Source organism: Brachyhypopomus gauderio, chromosome 10 (genome assembly GCF_052324685.1).
Source record: "Brachyhypopomus gauderio isolate BG-103 chromosome 10, BGAUD_0.2, whole genome shotgun sequence".
Classification (NCBI taxonomy): Eukaryota; Metazoa; Chordata; class Actinopteri; order Gymnotiformes; family Hypopomidae; genus Brachyhypopomus; species Brachyhypopomus gauderio.
This window is the reverse complement of record NC_135220.1, coordinates 2191287-2210215: the sequence shown is the minus strand read 5'-3', so window position 1 is coordinate 2210215 and position 18929 is coordinate 2191287. Positions and strand designations below refer to the sequence as shown.

Below are 18929 nucleotides of genomic sequence, written 5' to 3'. Positions count from 1 at the left end.
TATTATTTAATGTTATATGATAATTTACATACATTATATAGACTGTAATTCTTTGTATTAGTATCTTCAGCAGTGAGGCCTGTAATAAATCTGAAATGAACTACAATTATCTTTCGCCCTTTTTATATTTCCTGACAAAAATTCAAACTCATTCACACTACAAACGTTGGATCTTGACTTGGCCTTGACATGACTCGTTTCTCGTGGTCTGGATTACTACACATACTATTGTCAAAAGGAGTAGCAGTCCGTTCATGACCGTGGTACGTGTAGCACCCTGTCTAATGCAGCAGAACGCCCCACAATGGCAGACTTTTGGACTTAACCAGCTCGTTCCTAAATAAGGCCATGAGACTGGTTGTCTGATTCTTTGACTCATCTATACCATGTAGGGTTAGCGCGCACTTTTTACGAAAGTCTAGAGAGGCTTCCGCAGACTGCGACAGGTGTGATGACAAATGAAAGAAGAATGATTTTGATCACAGATTTCTATTTAAATTAGCATATATTACATATGCTAATCTTTGTTAACAATTGGCCCACTGGCTGTAACGCTGCCATTTATTCTGTAATCTGTGTTAAGATAAATTGCGTACCCCTTGGAGGGCAGCAGTGGGATCAGACAGTAAACCCTCCGCCTCCGATTGTGAGCAGCGGTTATCAAATGCACTGGACCCAAACAAGCGCAGTGGTGTTGGCTGTGTTCATGTTGATTCCAGTATCACGTTGGCATCGGTGTTAACCATGGAAATAAGTCGCACTGAAGTCCCCTTGTGCTAAATGTGCTTTAGAACTGTTGATATTGGTCACTTCAGTAAACGTCAGAGTAAAGGTCCAGTCTGAGAGAACAGAGCACACAGACTGGAGATTTAGATCCCGTAGTAATAGTGCATGTTCTACAGGTTCTGGATCCAGCCAATGGGGTAACAGAGCTGATGATTCCCTCATAGAAGTGTACAGGCCCAGATGTTAACCTCACAAATGATAGTCAGTTTGAGGCTGGTTTAAAATCTTCAGCTTTTTTTTTCTTCCTCTAGATGAGGAAGTTTCACAACTGTGTAACACTTACCACTCCCTTTGCTTTACAATAGCCATAAACCTACACTTAGCCATAAACCTACACTTAGCCATAAACCTACACTTAGCCATAAACTGAGCCATGATCCAAACAGCAACCTCTTCTCCTCCAATTGCACGTCCAGCCAGGAATCAGCGCAGGTCTGAGTTTTTATGGACGTCACTGAATCATACTTACGATAAACGCCTCTCTGGGTGATTAGATGATACAGCTCTGAGCCTCGTTTATTGTGTCAGGTTACAGTAAATTACATCACCTTGATAGAGTATGTGTGTGTGTGTGCTTGTGTGTGTGTGTGTGTGTGTGTGTGTGCTTGTGTTTGTTTGTGTGTTTTTCAGCTGGGATAATGGAGATACAGAAAAGATGAGCCCATGGGACATGGAAGAGATCCCCAATGAAGGTGACTCCTCTCTCTCGCTCTCTCTCTCGCTCTCTGTCTCTCTCTCTGTCTCTCTCTCTCTCTGTCTGTCTCTCTCTCTCTCTCTCTCTCTACACACACCCCCCTCATCCACATACTCTGATTCTGAACTATTAACAAACTTGCATATTATGTATAAAGCACACCACCTGGGCACTTTGGCTCACTAACATTTACACACACACACACACACACACACTCGCGTCCATGTACAGAAATCATCCATTTTGTTCAGCTATATGAATTACTTGCTGAGTGAAAGGCAACGTGTTGTCATGGTAACGGTTGTTTGATTAAGGGTATCAGTTGTCTGCTAGCTCCTCATTTTAAATTCAGACCAGCGTTCTCTTACTAATACAGCTGTGGGCCTGGAACACACACACACACACACACACACACACACACACTCACTCACCCCTGCCTCCCCCAGCCGTGTTTCCTGATGAGCTCGGTCTGAGCGTCCCGCTCACGCAGGAGGAGCAGAAAGCTCTGCTCTACCGCCCCCTGGAGGGCGAGTGGGGCTTGCGCACGCGTGATGAGGAATGCCAGCGCATCATCGGAGGCATCGAGCAGCTCTCCACGCTAGGTACGTTCACGCCAGCACCGACCTGCCTGGACTCCAGAGCTGAGATCCGTGTGTGTGCTTCCCAGTTCTCAAACACGCTAACGTGAGGTCACTGAGCTGATGTCATCACTCAGAGGAGCGGGCGGAGTGCTGATGGGGTAACGGGCTGTCCTGGGTGTAGTGAGGAGTCATGAACCCTCTCTCCTGTCCGTCCGCAGATGTGGCGACTCCGTTCGCTCAGCCCGTGGACCTGCAGGCGTACCCCACGTACTGCACCGTGGTGGCGTACATCACCGACCTCAGCACCATACGGAGACGGCTGGAGTGTCACTTCTACAGGTCCACACCCCCACTTACCCACAGGCATACAGTCAAGGGCCTAGTGTCAAATGAACCCATTCACTGTTAACCCATTCACTATTAACCCATTCACTATTAACCCATTCACTATTAACCCATTCACTGTTAACCCGAGAGTGTGACCGAGAGTGTGTGACTGTGTGCTCATATGTGTGTGTGTGTGTCTGTGTGCTCGTGTGTGTGTGTGTGTGTGTGTGTGTGTTCGTGTGATGTGGGCAGGCGCATGTCCTCTCTGATGTGGGAGGTCCGCTACATTGAGCATAACGCACAGACCTTCAACGAGCCGGGCACTTTCATCGTCAAAACGGCCAAGTTCGTGTCGGACCTCCTGCTGCAGTTCATCAAGTAAGTTCAGGGGAGCGTGACTGACGTGTGGATTCTCCCACAAAACCTTAGATTCGCTTCAACTCACCGAAACGTAATATTGACCGATGTGAACGGTAACACCCGTGTGTTATGTTTTGGGGGGTTTTTTTGCCAGCTAAAGGTCTGTTTGGTACGTTTTACTGAACATCTGATGTTCCTTGACACAGCTTTGGTTTCTGAAAGAACTCTTTTTTTTCCTAAATGAATGGAGGAGCTCTGGCTGTGTCTTAAACCAGCATGTTCACAGATCCACGTGATTGGGAATTCTGGCTGTGTTGAGATGTGTTACTGATGTTAGCTTCCCCATCCCTCCCTGCGTTTGATCCCAGATGGCGGGGCGTCTCTCTCTCTCTCTCTCTCTCTCTCTCTCTCTCTCTCTCGCAGGCGGGCACACTCGCTGCTACTGTCATATGTAAAATCACTTTTCAGTGGCTTCCCACTTTCCTTGGAGTGTTTGGGCAGGCCCATCAGAAATACACTCCACGAAACCGTCCCCTTTAATCTGACCTGCCTGAAGTTCAGGCCAAGTTTGCCAAGAAGGCTTTTAGTCATCACTGAAGTTTTACAAAATATAGCAGAGGCTTTAGTGTTTTATCATGATACCTGATTTTAAATCTAAATGATTTCAAATCCGCTTCTCTGATGCAGTGTAACCTGTGGACTGTCAGTACTTGTACGGTTGAATGATTTGTTTTGGGTAATGATACCTCCATGATTAGTTCTCTTGTGGGAAAGATGACAATCTCAATCTCAGACTTGTCATGTCAAACAAAGGTGAAGCCAGCAATTCAATTACTACAATTACTCATTAATTAACTAAGTCTTATTTTTCTTTTGTGTGCTTCTAATAGAGACCAAAGTTGCACTGATATTATTCCACTGTACAACAGTATGAAAAAGACCGCTTTCTCAGACTCGAGTGATGTAAGTACCTTTGCTCTCTCTCTCAAACACACACACATGCACGCACACACACACACAAAGATTTGTTGGAACGACGTGAATGATTGGAACGATTGTTGTTTCGTTGTTTTCTATGGAAATCCAGGATGAAGATGAAGATGAGGAGGCTGAAACGCCAGGAACGTCAAAGTGCAGCAAGAAGGTGAGATCACTGATAATCACGCGGCTTTTGTCGTAAGAGGAAGTAAGAAGCTTCAGGCTGAATATGGCGGAGCGAACATCGGTTACTTGGCGACGGGGCGTGTCTGGTGGCTGGTTTTGGTCTCTTTTTCAAACCAGTGGTTTGTTTTTCCTGATCAGGGAAAGCCACAGCCCATCCTAAGAAATTTGAGGAATAAACCTGCAATAGGAGACCCCCAGGCCTGGAGGGGGCGCTGCAGAGAGCTGCTAGAGCTTATTTTCCAGTGTGAGGACTCTGAGCCCTTCCGACAGCCTGTGGATCTGGTTGATTACCCGGTAAGACATACAGAAATAACCCAAAACAAAAAAACATATCAAGACAAACAAATGTCTTTCAAAACACTTTATGCTTATTCATCAACTCAGTCACTCCTACTTGGAAATTTCTAGAAACGACATATGCTATTCTTGTGCATTTTAGGATTACCTGGACATAGTGGAAACCCCCATGGACTTTGGCACAGTCCTGACCGCTCTCCTGGCAGGCGACTACGAGTCTCCGATGGACTTGTGCAAGGACGTGCGACTCATCTTCAGTAATTCCAAAGCCTACACACCCAGCAAGAAGTCCAGGGTGCGCAAGAGAATGAGTGGCTGTCGACCAGTGTTATTTACTCCGCCCTACCGTGCCTGCGCTGACGGTCTTGCGTGTGTGTTCTGTGCAGATCTACAGTATGAGTCTTCGGCTGTCGGCCCTGTTTGAAGAGCACGTCAGCTCGATCCTGGCCGACTTCAAGGCGGCCCAGAGCCTGCACACGGAGCGGCTGACCCGACAGACCATCAAGAGGAGGAGGAGAAGCTCCTCCCCTTCCAGCTCCGCCTCCAGGTACAGAGTGCCAGTGAAAACACAGAGAGCAGTAACGTGGAGTGTCGCATCTTGGCAATGTCACATACACATGAGGTTGATTGGCATCTTGGGTCGCTAAAGCTCTGATTTGTCTTCCTGCTCAACAGCCCAGAGAGGAAGAGGCGTGTGTCTTCTCGCGCTCCTCCCCGAACTGACACGGCAGCGCCCGTCACCCCCGTCACCCCTGCGACCCCATCTCGCCCACCCTTCCTCAGACAGACCCTTCCTCATATCAACGGCAAGGCGGAGCCCTCCGTGGCCGCAGGACGCACTCGCAGCTCCGCCCGGTTTGGAACTCAAGCCACAGACCCGCCCCCCACACAGCCAACTCCGCCCCCTGTCCCTGCCCACAGTAAGGGAGTCGAGTCTTCTTCCAGGACCCTTCGAGCTCAGAACTCCCACCCGACTCCGAGCATCTCAAAAGAAACGGAGAACTCCAGCGTGCCCCATAATAACGAAGGAGGCGGTCGGGAGTCGAGGCGGAAACTTCGTACTCCCATTAAGCACACACCAGGTTTGTCATTGGTGATATATTATTGTAATGCTTTGTTAGTTATTGGTGTGCTGGGGACAGAGGGACTTGGACCAGTGTGTAACTCAGACTCTTTCATCTTTTTATCTCTCTCTGCGTTTCTGTCAGGTCCAGTGGATCATTCTCCACTGCCCCCCAACAATGTTCATCTGAACGGCCATAGTGGTCAAGTGACTTTGGGCGTCGTAAAAAGGGGGCCGGGCAGACCCAGACTGGAGTCACAAGTAAGGACAGCAGAGGAGGCGGAGCCCCAACCTTTGCCCCGCCCCCCTGGGAAAAAGCGAGGCCGGAAAAGCAAAAAAGAACTGGAGGCTTTACGGATGAATACCGCCCACGAGAACGAGCTTCACCAGTCCACAGGTGATGAGGGCGGGGCTTCGTCCACCGCACAGGATAGTAGCCTATCGGACTCAGGGGCGGGGCTTCCAGAACAGCCAAGAAGACGTGGGAGACCACGATTGGTCAGGACAACAGATCAAACTCCTCCTACGCCGGCCCCCTCCAGCCCAAAAACGCTAAGGAGGAGCAGCCGCCGTGGCAACGAACAGGCCACGCCTCCGGCCCCGGACCCAGCTCTGAGGGAGGAGGCGGAGCTGGATGGGGAGGACTCAGGAGGGGACGGGAGTACCAAGGGCCCAATGAGAACACGTAACCAGGGCCGAAGGACGGCCTTCTACAACGAGGAAGACTCTGAGGAAGAGCAGAGACAGCTCCTGTTCGAGGACGCCTCCATCACTTTCGGCACGTCCAGCAAAGGCAGAGTCCGCAAGCTGACAGAGAAGGCCAAAGCCAACCTCATTGGCTGGTAACCACGCCAATGTGCCAGTCCTTTGTGACATCATCCCATATTTCCGCCCCCGCTGCTGACCCATGGTGCACTGGGGCGACACCATTCCTGCTGCTATACGTGTGTCCGAGTTGATCCGAATCTTTGATTCTAACTCTTGATTTGAAGCTGACTCTGAATCTTGGATTCCCCTCTGAGACTCTGTACTTCAGGGCTTCTGTCCTTTAAAAAGCCCCCCAAAGCCCCGACCCTAGACACTCTCCTATGGGTAAAATCTCACGTGTCGTTCCACATGCGTTTTCAGTTCCATGTGCACTGTGTGAAGGCCAAAGTCGAGGCTCTTCAATCACACAAATGTCTAGTTTCTCTTCTTGCATCACACATGCATCACCATGTTTTTACACAGTAGTAGTTGCTAATGGCAACAAATCAAACTATTCTTCAGAAAACTGTTTTTAACAAAGTGTTCCCCAAGTGTGTGTGTGTGTGTGTGTGTGTGTGAGAGTGTGAGAGAGAGAGTATGTGTGTGCATGTAAAGTTTCAGAGTAGACTATTTGGTGGTTATGCAATGATGGACCTTTTAAACTGTTCCTTTTGTCTTTAAATCTTTAAATAAGTCAAAGAAATAATGCCTGGTTAGCATGTTTTATATGATTAGCAATACCTTGTGCCTTTTGATCATTTAAATACAATGTTATTTCTTTGTACTCTACACTGTGTAGTATTTGTTTGTGTGTTGAATGTTTTACTGCTATTGATTTATCCAGAACACATTGTTTGGTTGATCTGTTGATGGGATGCTGGTAAGTAGTACGTCTCCTTGTGTGTGGGTGTGTGTGCAAGAAAGCCAACATCTGTGTATTGTGGGGAGTTTTTGACAAAGGTGATGCTATTCTGCTGGAGGCATACCAGGCACATGGTTGTGGTGACATTATAGACACACTCTTATTCCCAGAGTTCCTACTGTGGTACTGAAAAGAGATTAATGTGCACCACACACAAACACACAGATTTACAAGAGCTCTGTTCTTGTCCCCACTGTTTCTTGTACTGTACCTTGGGGTTTGTCTTGTATTCTTCCCTATGCATTATGGTGGTTCCTTTCCTGCCATCAATCGCTCTGTTGGGGATGCGGTGTGATTCGTTGGCCACTGGGGGGCACCAGTGCTCCCTGGCTATTCATGCAGATCACAGAGAAGAAATTAAGAGTGGAAAGAAGTCTGCTTGTGTGCCTTGGATTATTGTGTGTGTGTGTGTGTGGTGTGTGTGTGTGGGGGGGGGGGTTAAGGGGAACGGGAGGATACAGATTACAGACTCAGTTTAATCTAAGTACTACATGCAGACTGCTTAGAAGTGGTAGAAACCTACTCTCCATGAAGTCTCCAGGGCTTGGTTTCATTGATGCTTTTCATATATTATTTTAAGTCATCCAGTTGAATTTCTTTTATATATTTGTTTTTTTTTTCTGGTCCTGTTCATTGTTAGTAATCGTGGTCTGGTCAGAACCTGATGCCATAGTACAGGTTTGGCCCATAGCTTTAAATCTGTTTTGGTAAGCCAAAACAGTGTGACGTGTGTGTGTGTGTGTGTGTGTGTGTGTGTATGTGTGTATGAGAGAGTGTTTGTAGTGTACGGCTGTGTGCCATCATCTCCATGCATGCCGTTTATACTCTATAAAGTGTGTGTGTGTGTGTGTGTGTCTGTCTGTGTGTGTGTGTGTGTGTGTGTGTATGCTGGCGTGTATCTCATTAAGATGATTTTATAATCACTTGCAGAATGAAATCTTATGTCAGAATTATGATCCTTTTTCACCGTACTCCTACCTGCACAGGAAGTGACATCACACTGACACTGACTAGCGGATCAGAGGGGACGAAAGTAAAGCAGACTGCACGTGCACTCTTCTGTTCCCTGTCTCATATGTCTCGCGGACACTCAACTTTAGGGGCTGGGCTTTCCCTCGCCACTTCTACAGGCCTGGCACGAGGGGACTTTCTATGTTAGTTTGTATACTTTTATATAAAGAAGAGTAAATGCAAAAAAATCATTAAAAATAGAATGTACGCGTAGGGAGTACTGTTGTCATTAGTTAGTTCATACTGATATTTTAATGAAATAAACAGTTGTGTTTCCACATGCTGCCCTGTCTCTGATTTCACTGTGAATTGAAATGTGCAAAATAAGCACGTTCGGAACTGACGTTATAAACTTGTTAGTTTCTCTGTTGGTAGCAAATTTGTATTCGTTGTATTCCACGGGGACGCTTGTTGGACTACAACGCCCTCTTCTGATCCGCCCTAAGTGAACACGGTAAACACGTCCGCGTGGTACGTCCGTCTGTGACGTGGCGGAGCGGGACACGCGCACACCTTCCTCGTGGGGCGCCGCTATTGGTCACGCGCGCTTCAGCCGTTTGTACTCAGGTGCCAAACTGAAACTTCATGCAAAATCTCCCGACGTGACTAGAGAATACGTCCTTAACGCATGACGAGGTTTGGCTACACTTTGTTCAATTCCAATCAGACTCTGAAGACACTTGTGTTCTCCTGTATTAAAGTTTATTCAGCATTGTTTTGGACTCCTGCACCTGTCACAGCAGGTAAGAGCTGTGTTTAGTGTTTAGAGCTGTCGTGGAAACGCCTACTGTACGCTAGATCTCCAGTAGTGGTTTAAATATGGGCGTTATAAGCCACAAACTTTGTTCAGTACTGGTTTTGAACTGCTGTTAAAACAAAATAGAGCGTGTTTTGTACTTCTATCGGATTGTGGGTGCATGTTACACTTGAAGCAGAGAGCGCCTGGGTTGAACGTGTTTGACGTTGCTGTAATGACAGGTGAGTAACGATGCCGCACATCACCGGCACGGCGGCGTTACAGCTCGCGTTACTGCTGTCTGCGCTGCCCGCACAATATCTGATCTCCACGTGGACCAGCGGCAACGCGGCGCAACGACACATCGCCACGCAGAGGTGTGTGTGTGTGTGTGAGAGAGAGAGAGAGAGAGAGAGAGCGAGAGAGCGAGCGAGAGAGAGAGAGAATGAATTACTATAAAACAGGGTATATTCCAGGGTTCGAATTACGGGGGGGATTGGGGGGGTCAGACCCCCCCGTTTAAGGCATCAACCCCCCAATAATTTTAATTATCAAAACCAATAATTTGGGGGGGGTCAAAACATTTAAATGTACTTCTCACATATAATGTTAAATACTACAAAAAAAATGCAGTGAAATTTACACCCTGAAAAAAACTTGACCCCCCCCCCCCCCCCAATTATCATTGTATAATTCGCCCCTTGGTATATTCTTTCTTCTGTATTATTCAGAATCCTGGACGCGTGGACAGGTGCTAGGAAGTCGTATCTAAATGTAACAGTTTGGGTAGACTGGCTTAATTCTTGGATACCCAGAGTGCCGTAAGTCACATTTGTGTTTAATGCTCACGATCCCCTTTTAAAACTATATATCTGTACAGAGACATTAAAATATTATTTCTATATATCTATTCGAAATTGTAATAAATCAAACTGGTTCATCAGAAGCACTTTGCTTTCATAGCTAATGAACCTCTGTCAGAAGTCTCCTTTTCTTCAGGACACTGTGTACTTCACTACAAATATGTATAACACGCAAGCTTTAACACGCACAGACTCTTTGGACCAGAGGAAGAACAGGAGTTTGGGGAGTCCTTCGCACTGGACCTGCTGATGCACAGTAACGACCAGGGCTACTTTGGAGGTGAGAGGCATTCCTCTACTGTACCATCTAAAGCCCATTAAGTAGACTTGGAGACATCTTAAACATGATCCTGCTGTCAAATGTGTAAATATTAGCTAACATGAAATAACATTAGCTAACATGAATTAACAGCTGTTTTCAACAGCCTGTGCTACTATACACATAATATTAAACTTTAATGAAAAATGTGGCATTCACCAAAGAAAATACTGTAGTCATGAGAATCCCAGTTTCAGCTGGACTGTGAAAAAGTAAGCAAGTGGGATTACAAGGTATTGGTGTATAATCCAGCTGGTTGACTAGAAATGTGGTCGTGTAGCTGAATTAAAGGGCTATAATTAGACTGCTTTCACATGAAACCCATGAGACCCTCTGAAGGCCACCTAGAAAAATAAATAGCACCACTGTAGCTTCTTCACTGCTTCTGTTTCCTGGACTGAGTAACAGATCTCAGATTCCCAAGAGTCCCGGGTTTCGACAGTCGTTCTGTCCTTAGTTTATTAGTGGATAGAGCCTCGCGTGAGGACTTTTACTTTGACAGGTTGTCTTCCCTTTGCAAGGCGGGAAAGAGATGCAGTTTGGGGAGAAAAGGCCAATAGTGCAGATTTTCAATGTCCCTGCTGTTGATGGTCATAGTTAATCTCCCATCATCTTGTTTATGCCACCGAATGCATCATCTGTAAGTAGTTATTACAGGTTTTTCTCAGTTTGATTTGGTTCATTTCTCAGATCAGAATTGAGATTCTCAAAATCACAAAGTCTCATAATGGAAAGACAAGGCCATGTACAGGGTGAACAGCCAAGAATAGGGGTAAGACTGTGCGGTGTAGAGGGGTGAGACTGTGCGGTGTAGAGGGGTGAGGCTGTGCGGTGTAGAGGGGTGAGGCTGTGCGGTGTAGAGGGGTGAGGCTGTGCGGTGTAGAGGGGTGAGGCTGTGCAGTGTAGAGGGGTGAGGCTGTGCGGTGTAGAGGGGTGAGGCTGTGCGGTGTAAGGCTGAGGGGACAAAACAGAGGAAGAGATTTGAGGGTCCATGTCCATCGGTTTGTCCCAGGTGAAATAAGGGCAACATTTGTGCACCATGTTTTACATGTAAGTCATGGTCTTACAATGGCTGAAGCTGGATCGATGGGTGCAGCTGAATATTGGAAGAACAACTGTGTCTTCAATCGTTCAAACATTTCATAGAGAAAACATGTATGTGCTGTAATGCTGCACACTGACATCAATTCTGAAATGCTTTTCAGTTTTATGTTTTGCATTCTTATACCATATAGGATATCAAGAGTAGCTCATAGGTGTGACAGGTCCCATTTTCACACCTCACCAAGAGGAGGCTGTATGTGCTCAGGTTGTTCTGAATGTGTAGAGTAAGCAGGGCCGGCGCCAGAACATATACAGTGGGGGGGGCGTCAGAAAATTTCGGGGTGGCGAACGTAAATTGTAAGCGGGGGGTGGCATGTAACGATTGTTGAGCGGGCGAGGGGGCGCCATGTAGCGATTGCTGTAAAATAAATGGGTCTTATTATTTACATTGAGGGGGCGGGACACCTCGCCTGAGGGGGCGACGCCCCCTTTCGCCCCCCCCGTGGCGCCGGCCCTGAGAGTAAGTTTCTAATTTTGCAGTTTTTCCAGTCAAACAGTTGTGTGTCTTTTCTGAATTTCAATCAATTTGTTTTTGTCAACAAATTGCACTGTGAACAATACAGTCAAACAATATTGCTGGACAAATTTGATTCCAGTCCAAGTTTGTAAGTTTGTATGTGTGTAACATGTATTTGACATACCACAGAATGTGCAGCGTTCTTGAAATCAAAAGCTTAGCTAGTTTCCATCAGAATATACAGTCTGCACTGAGTGTCACTTATAGTTGCACTGACATCATGACTAAGTATATTGACTGCTTTGTTCATAGGCACTGGAACAGTCGATATACTAGATATCCTGATAGCACTAGATATAGACTAGATGTTCTGATGGCACTGACAAATTGATTGACCTAAATCAAGGCAAAAACAAAGAATTTTGAGTGAAGTATCTGCTTTTGCAGGTATTTCATTGAGTTTTGCTGTTTGCACTAACTGTTTTGAGAAATGCACTAGTTGTGATGCCAATGTAAATCATGATGTGAGAAATGAACCAAATCGACTGAGAAAAAACTGCAGAATTCTTCATGAGAATTTGTAGTGTAGTTTGTGTTCAGATTAATACCTTTATGATCAAAAGCGCGTTTTGAGATGTTATGTAAGTCAATGCCAGATATGGTCTTTACACAATATTCAAGCTGTACTTTGCCATATTTATTTTTCTATAGTTTCACGCCCAGTCGCTCGATGCATGAACGTATGTCACAATACGTTCAGTCATGGCCTGGCGGTTAGGGAACTGGTCTTGTGACCGGAAGGTCGTGGGTTTGATTCCTAGACCTGAGGCCATGACTGAGGTGCCCTTGAGCAAGGCACCTAACCCCAACTGCTCCCTGGGCGCCGGGCTAGGGCTGGCCACTGCTCTGGGCACGTGTAATCCACAGCCCCCTAGTAATCAACTAGTGTGTGTGTGTGTGCGTGTGTTCTGACTGCACAAATGGGCCTATTCTGCAGAAGTGCCCCCTAGTGGGCCCGCCGGCGGGCCCAGCTCCTTTAGGGCCTTATAAAACATATTAAACATTAATGAATCTCCGAACAAAAGCGATAAATTCAAAATTTCCTATCCCATCTACATGCCTACCGATCCCGAGATATCCGGCTTTGAAGTTGGCGACAAAAGTGCACCTTGCGGGGGTCTCCCGACATATCCGTTTAAAAAACATATTTATGATGTGAGATGTCTTAATGTCCTAAAAATCGATTACTAATAAGGCTTTCATTTAAGACCTTAACATCGTAGATCCGTTGTAGATAAATACCTTAAAAAGCTTGCTCACCTCACTGCAAAATTTCGCGTAATCCACTTCCTGGATGAGACCGACAAATCTGCCCCCTAAGCGTCACAGAAGCATTTTTAACGCTGATTTGACCCCTCATTACAAAGCTGAAGGGGTTCTGCTTTGATTTGAGTGGTTTTTATTGGTCAGAAGTGGGGTAGTGACTTTGAATGACAGGTTTTACAACCTCTCCCCGGCGAGGTGCGAAGGGGAGGGGGGTGGGTGATCCAATCGGCTCTACAGACATTCTGGCGCCTTAGAAGTGATTGAAAGCTGTTCTAACCAATAGTTTACTTCCTTCCGAAGCTAACCAGCCCTCGTGTGATTGGTGGGTTATTTCGTCTTCGCAAAGTCGCGGTTCATTTCCAAATGTGGGTCCGCTAGCATAGCAACATAAGCTAACCTTTGCTAACCTAAGCTAAGCTCCACCAGAACATACTGTTCGGCGAAACTGAAGCAGCCGTGGATCATTTTGTTCGTTTTTATTCTGAATGTGGATACTTTTGAACATCACAGAAAATAAAAGGATTACTTTATATGGAATATATGAGCAATTTTCGGAATTTTCGCCAACCCGGAAGTGGGAATGAACACCGGCTACGACGCGATTCTACGTACTCGTGAGTAAAAATGGATAATTTTTCATAAGCGCTTTTGTACAAAATATATAATCTAATACTAGACATTAGATTATAAACAGTATTGGAGCTTTTGAGTGCTGGAGTACTCGGTACGTGTCGGATGCTAGCGAAGTTGTCACGTAAGCTTACCTTAGCCTGTCGGACTACGTTGGACATAAATATCATAATGTACAGTTCATATTTGGACATGAAATTTATTCATTGTAATTTTCTGGTCTTTCTGTAATATGTGCTTCGTTGTTGTTTGAAATAGCTCCTCGGTTTCGTGTATGGAATTTGTTAGCATGTTAGCTTAGTTGGCTATGGGTGTGTACCGGGTGTGTCGCATAATTAGCATACTTGGACATTGGAATGTTGGACTGGACATACCTTGGACAAAGTGGAATAACTTTGCAATGCTTGCATGAATTTGCTTCATTTTTTCTGTGTTGTTAGAAAAGACCGTAGCGAAATATATTGCAAATTTATAGACCGCATTGAATAACTATGTGAATATACATGCTTGTGATGTTCAAGTTCAAGTCTGCATTTCTGACATTCCTGGCATATTAGCATCTGTAATAGAGGCTCTAAAATAAAACAAACCAAGGAATATGATATTGAAGTGAATCAATATGTTCCCCCAACTGTCTTCAGTTTGAGTCATGAATGATGATTTTCCTATATGTACAACTTGAGATATCTAGTTTTATAGTAGACTATGTCGGGAATCTGAGGAATTTTAAAAATGGCCGCCAGATATGCATATGCAGCATAGGGCTAATAACTCATTGAATCATAGATTTGGATCAGAGGTAAATAAACTAGATTATTTTTCAGCGTGAGAAATCGGATGTGTGGCGTGAGAGCGTGTGAAGAGTTAAATGCGTGAGAGTTGGCAACCCTGCCCCCTCTCTCTCTCTCTCTCTCTCTCTCTCTCTCTCTCTTTTTTGAGATTTCACACTGTTGGTTTTAATGAGATGAGCTGCTATTGAAGACTCGTCGCTCTGCAGAAATGCTGCGTGTGCTGTCCGCAGAGGAACACGTCTCACGTGTCCATGGGTTAACGTGTGTGGAAACCAGGTGCGGTGGGAAAGCAACTTTCATCTGTTACCTCCTTCCAGCGGTGATGGCGTGCAGGCACCAGACATCTCCCTGCATTCACATTCACCCTGATATGAAACTGGCTGGGGCTCAACGTGGCATCAACGTGCCTGGGGATACTCCAGTAGCCCGGAGAGCTCGGCCCACAGCCGCAGGCGTAGGGTACCTCGTCTGTGGATACCCCCGAGCCTGTTCATACAGCAGCTGCTCACTGAGCTGGCAGTAGTGTCTGTGGAACTGGGATGGCTAGTTTCACACGTTCCATTCCTTTCAGGTTGCGCTACGAGCAACGTGAACCCAGCTCGGTGTGATCCGGCCATTCCAGCACAGCTCGTGTTTGAATCATTTACTGTTTCAAGATTTAGTTCCGCATACAGCTAAACTTTACTGTACTGTTTGTGTGTGTGTGTGTGTGTGTGTGTGTGTGTGTGTGTGTGTGTGTGTGTGTGTGTGAGAAGCATCAGAGGAAAAACGAAGCCCCAGGCCAGAGTATGTACTGCACCGGGTGGGTGACGTTGTCTTGGAGATGCAGAATCACATGGTGGGGGTGATTGTAGGCTGGGATGCAGGACTACGAGCCCCACCAGAATGGATGAGGAGAAAAAAACTAACAGAGTCAGAGGTCTTACACACACACACACACACACACACACACACACATGCACAACTGTTTCTGCTTAGGACACTAAACATCGGTTATGTTCTGTGTGTAGGTAAAAAGACTGGAGGACACCCCTCACTACAGGATTCTGTTCAGTGGACCTGATCCGTCCTCTCTGTTGATTGGATACCTGCCACAGACTGTAATACAACTGTTTGCTGGACACAGGGTACACAGGAACTCATTTATGTCTCTTACCGTAAACACAAAAGCAGCAGTCGATAAATATTGGGTGTTTGTCTGTGTTTGTCTGTTCCAGCCAGAAATCCCCACTCTGACTCAGTACTTCTCACACTTTGATGGGAAAAAGTTTGTGATGCAGGGGTGGCTGAAAGACGTCTACCCTGATGACTAAGTAGAGAGGAGAGGCGTAGAGATACATCAGGACCACACCCCCCCTCCCCCCAGCACTCTCACAGTAAAGGCATGGACACCATCCTTAACAATGGACACATGTCGACACTCGTTCCAAATTTGCACTTGCTCCTTTGAGATCCACTCTGCCGGCGCTCCCCCCAGCTGTGGTTCGAGGTACTGCAGGGTACCACTCGTGGGCCAGGACCACAGCAGGGAGCCGTGTGCTATGGAGCTCCAGCATAGGATTGCAAACGCAGGGGTGTTTGGAGCGTACTGCTTCACCAGACTCAACACCACCGCAACGATGAGCAGCTGAATGACTGGCATCAAATGAAGGACCATCAAAAGGGATTCAAAAGATAAAAGAAAATATGTTGTCTTATTTTATTACCTGTGTAGATCAAAACAGGTCTGGGTAAATGTACTTTTTTGCTATGATTTTAAGACAGTGTTCTAGGATAATATCCTAAAGATAACTAGAGCTCAGTTAAACAGTATTGAGGCATAACTTGGAAACAAAGAACACTGAGCTACACAAAACAGCTCAGGTTGTTAATTATGCTTACGTTACTGTTAATTTATGTTACAGTAACGCTGTGGTTCTTGTCTTGTTTTGCACTATTGGGCTTAAGAGGGCTTCACTGAAGGAGATGAATGAGTGGCACTTGTATTTGCACAGAGGGAGGAAGAAACCGTCCTGGATAGACTTTTCTTGTGTCTGCAGGGCAGACCTGAACATCACCATAATCTGTTATCATCTATGACGATGTCATGGAAAGGGCACAATGGCTTTCTGCAGATTCAGCCCCCTAAAGCTCGTCCCCTTTAGTAGACGGCACAAGCTGGAGTTCACCTTGCCTGCTGCTTGTTGTGGTGAACTTGAAATTCTCTGAGGTTTGGATCCAGAGCGCTATGTTCTGTGCACTCACCTGCTGATTTAGTAGAAACACCAATTTATTAAAAACATGATGGTGTACATGTAAAAGTTTAAATCCTGTTTTTGTCATGTATTTTGGGGCATTCTTTAGGAACACTGACCTCAGTGTTGGTCATATTGGGGGGGATGACCACAAACTTGGCACTTCTAACAGAGCGGACATGTTTTTCATGTGTAATTGAAGCAATTATTGATAGATACTCTGTAAAAAAAAAAAAATCAGATTCCTCTGACCACCTTGACTGAAAAACCACTTTAAACCTTTGGCAGCCAGAGGCTTGGACCATAACAGTGGCGTTTATGCCTTCATAAATTCTTCCTGGTACTATTGTTTGGCCGCAGTTCAAATATCACACGCACACGTGAGTAGGCACAGAATAGTTTCCGGTCCACCTTCTGCTGTACCATCACTGGGAGGGCAAGGCCTTCTTTTTGGCCACACCCCCACTCCCGAGTCTCCTCTTCCTGGACCAGTAGTGTCGGTCCTAGAGTCTGTCCTAGAATGCCACAGATATCGTTTGCTTTGAGGCGGGCAGTCTCCACAGCTGTAGCACACACACGTCTTCTGCAGAAAGCACCAGATAACAGATCAGTATCTGTCTTAAAACTCTGCATTCAGTTTTTTTTTGTAATCAAGAAGGTTAAATGCAAAAGTTCCACATTCCGATATCTGTCCCTCAGACCATAATAATCAATAATGTCTTACAATTAAAACATCTATATTAAGAGCCATCCTCGAACACTGGTGTAAAATTTGTACCCTCCAAATAGGTCCAAAGAATATACAAAAGCACTGTGGAGCGCATGTGCATAATCTAAGCAAATGTGGCGTGTATTCTCCATTGCTGTGTGGATGGCCAAAAGAAGAATTAAATCTGCCTTAGGTATAAAGCCCGGTGGAAGTTTTCTGCTCTATACTGGCTCTCTATCAATTTTTACAGAGCTGCGGTAAGCAAATCATGTTGTTTTTTAAATCAATGTATTGTTTGCTTTTAAAATTCCCCTGTGAATTTGATAAATTAGTGGCAGTGGGCTGCAGTTAAGCGACATATTTCTCAGTTTATAGACATTCATCATGCGGGATCTTTTCAGAAATTAAGTGTAATATTCTTCAAATATTCTTCTGTTGTTACTGTCCATAAATACATGTTGGTTATAACAGTATCGGTGACAGCATGTTGTAACACACACACACACACACACACACAGTCCATTACCTTAGAAGACCGAGGCACTCTGAACTGTGTTCAAACTGGGGGTCACCGACGCACACACTTTTGTCCAACTTCTCGAGTAGCACAGCGCGTACGCCCTGCATCTTCTCAAAGTCTGAGAAGACCACGCTCACCTCACCAAACACACGTACACACGTTCACAATTAGACTATTTCAACAAATAATCACCTGACCACCCATCCTGATGTGTCCTGCACTAGAGCGGTTCCTCACCTCGGTGCTCATACAGTAGAGGTCTCCGTCTCTCCCAACGTGTCTCCTCACACTCGTGTCCGCCTCCTGACACACACAACACGCTCCTCTAAACCTTCTGCTTTAAATATAGTTCACGTATAGTGTAGGAGATAAAGGGATGGTGGCCAAACGCACCTTGACTCCGTGTTGTCTCGCCGTTTGGAGGATGTACTCCAGTCTGCGGGTGATGCTGTTGCTCGCATCGTTGACGGACTCCTTGGTGTTCGTGAGCGAGATGGTCACGGTGGCTCGGTCCGGCGGACAGGACAGTTCGGCGCTACCCGTAACCTGGACGTGTCTTGTGTAGCTTCGCGACTGGGAAGACGTCGGTTTCACGGTCCGATCGCTGTCGAATTCGTCTCCGCAAATGTCGCCGGCGGCCGGTACGAGAGACGCGAACACGCGAGCTGCACTGGCCGCCATGTTGGTAAACCAACGAGGCACTATGGCAACTCGGAAATGTTCCGACCGAAGGTTGATTTGGACCTGAACCGGTGAACGGCAGTGGCACTATATTGATTACAGGTTTTACGTCTACAGAATAACAAATACATGTGGAAACGGCATATACGTTTTGCTCCATAAGTGGTGTAGTTCTGCTGTCCACTTTGTTATAATGTGGGTATGCTGAAATTCTACACCGCGACCGTTAGAGGGCGCCAGAGGTCAACACACGTGTGGGCAGCGCTGCACTAACGTGATGGGCCACATGCGTTGATCTATATTACTATATAATATAGATCAATGGGCACATGCAATATTGATGCTGCAGACAACGAAATTGTTGGATCGTTGTTTGGATCAACGAAAATGCTCACGGGACCAGTAAATTGCAATCTAACATCGTCAGTCAACAGACTTTAATTAATCATCAGACCTATAATTTACGCGCGGGAGTGTCATTCGGCCTTTTCCCCTAGACTTGTATTAAGACATCTAATTTAAAATGGTTACCAATGAACGACCTTTAATGCTACGTCGAAGTCCAATTTATAATTTAAGAACTAAACTCTAGGACAAAAGCTCAAAG

The 18929-nt window shown here is 45.9% G+C and overlaps 3 protein-coding genes across 6 annotated transcripts in view; 2 read left to right on the top strand and 1 right to left on the bottom strand.

Moving 5' to 3' along the window:
- Positions 1-8230, top strand: part of phip (PHIP subunit of CUL4-Ring ligase complex) — a 31762-nt gene extending 23532 nt beyond the window's left edge. For both annotated transcript variants that reach the window (XM_077018613.1, XM_077018612.1), the window contains exons 29-39: positions 1417-1478; positions 1927-2082; positions 2280-2400; positions 2641-2766; positions 3639-3711; positions 3836-3892; positions 4051-4206; positions 4352-4504; positions 4596-4756; positions 4885-5291; positions 5418-8230. In XM_077018613.1, the coding sequence (XP_076874728.1) occupies positions 1417-1478; positions 1927-2082; positions 2280-2400; positions 2641-2766; positions 3639-3711; positions 3836-3892; positions 4051-4206; positions 4352-4504; positions 4596-4756; positions 4885-5291; positions 5418-6118 (2173 nt within the window). In that variant the 3' untranslated portion in view covers positions 6119-8230. The remainder of the gene's footprint in view (positions 1-1416; positions 1479-1926; positions 2083-2279; positions 2401-2640; positions 2767-3638; positions 3712-3835; positions 3893-4050; positions 4207-4351; positions 4505-4595; positions 4757-4884; positions 5292-5417) is intronic.
- Positions 8231-8458: 228 nt separating this feature from the next.
- Positions 8459-15529, top strand: LOC143525093 (uncharacterized). Of its 2 annotated transcripts, XM_077018610.1 has the most exons (7): positions 8461-8695; positions 8931-9065; positions 9420-9509; positions 9743-9831; positions 14934-15097; positions 15189-15305; positions 15396-15529. In XM_077018610.1, exons 2-7 carry the CDS (start codon positions 8941-8943, stop codon positions 15489-15491), a joined length of 681 nt encoding a protein of 226 aa, XP_076874725.1. In that variant the 5' UTR covers positions 8461-8695; positions 8931-8940; the 3' UTR covers positions 15492-15529. The 2 variants fall into 2 exon arrangements, with proteins under 2 accessions (XP_076874726.1, XP_076874725.1); XM_077018611.1 differs by lacking the exon at positions 9420-9509 and having other exon boundaries at positions 8459-8695.
- A 1207-nt stretch (positions 15530-16736) lies between these two features.
- Positions 16737-18568, bottom strand: irak1bp1 (interleukin-1 receptor-associated kinase 1 binding protein 1). 2 transcript variants are annotated; one of them, XM_077018608.1, is made up of 4 exons: positions 18035-18568; positions 17879-17944; positions 17648-17778; positions 16737-16992 (listed from the first exon to the last, which is right to left on the bottom strand). In XM_077018608.1, exons 1-4 carry the CDS (start codon positions 18320-18322, stop codon positions 16737-16739), a joined length of 741 nt encoding a protein of 246 aa, XP_076874723.1. In that variant the 5' UTR covers positions 18323-18568. The 2 variants fall into 2 exon arrangements, with proteins under 2 accessions (XP_076874723.1, XP_076874722.1); XM_077018607.1 differs by having other exon boundaries at positions 16737-16995; positions 18035-18555.
- Positions 18569-18929: the final 361 nt, after the last annotated feature.

Excerpts from the sequence above, each read along its gene's own strand:
- LOC143525093 (XM_077018610.1), top strand. The coding sequence starts at position 8,941 with ATGCCGCACATCACCGGCACGGCGGCGTTACAGCTCGCGTTACTGCTG. Across the intron at positions 9,510-9,742 it reads TCTTGGATACCCAGAGTGCC|ACTCTTTGGACCAGAGGAAG; the intron begins GTAAGTCACATT and ends TAACACGCACAG. Across the intron at positions 9,832-14,933 it reads CGACCAGGGCTACTTTGGAG|CATCAGAGGAAAAACGAAGC; the intron begins GTGAGAGGCATT and ends GTGTGTGAGAAG.
- irak1bp1 (XM_077018607.1), bottom strand. The coding sequence starts at position 18,322 with ATGGCGGCCAGTGCAGCTCGCGTGTTCGCGTCTCTCGTACCGGCCGCC. Across the intron at positions 17,945-18,034 it reads CGAGACAACACGGAGTCAAG|GAGGCGGACACGAGTGTGAG; the intron begins GTGCGTTTGGCC and ends TGTGTGTGTCAG. Across the intron at positions 17,779-17,878 it reads TCTACTGTATGAGCACCGAG|GTGAGCGTGGTCTTCTCAGA; the intron begins GTGAGGAACCGC and ends GTGTTTGGTGAG.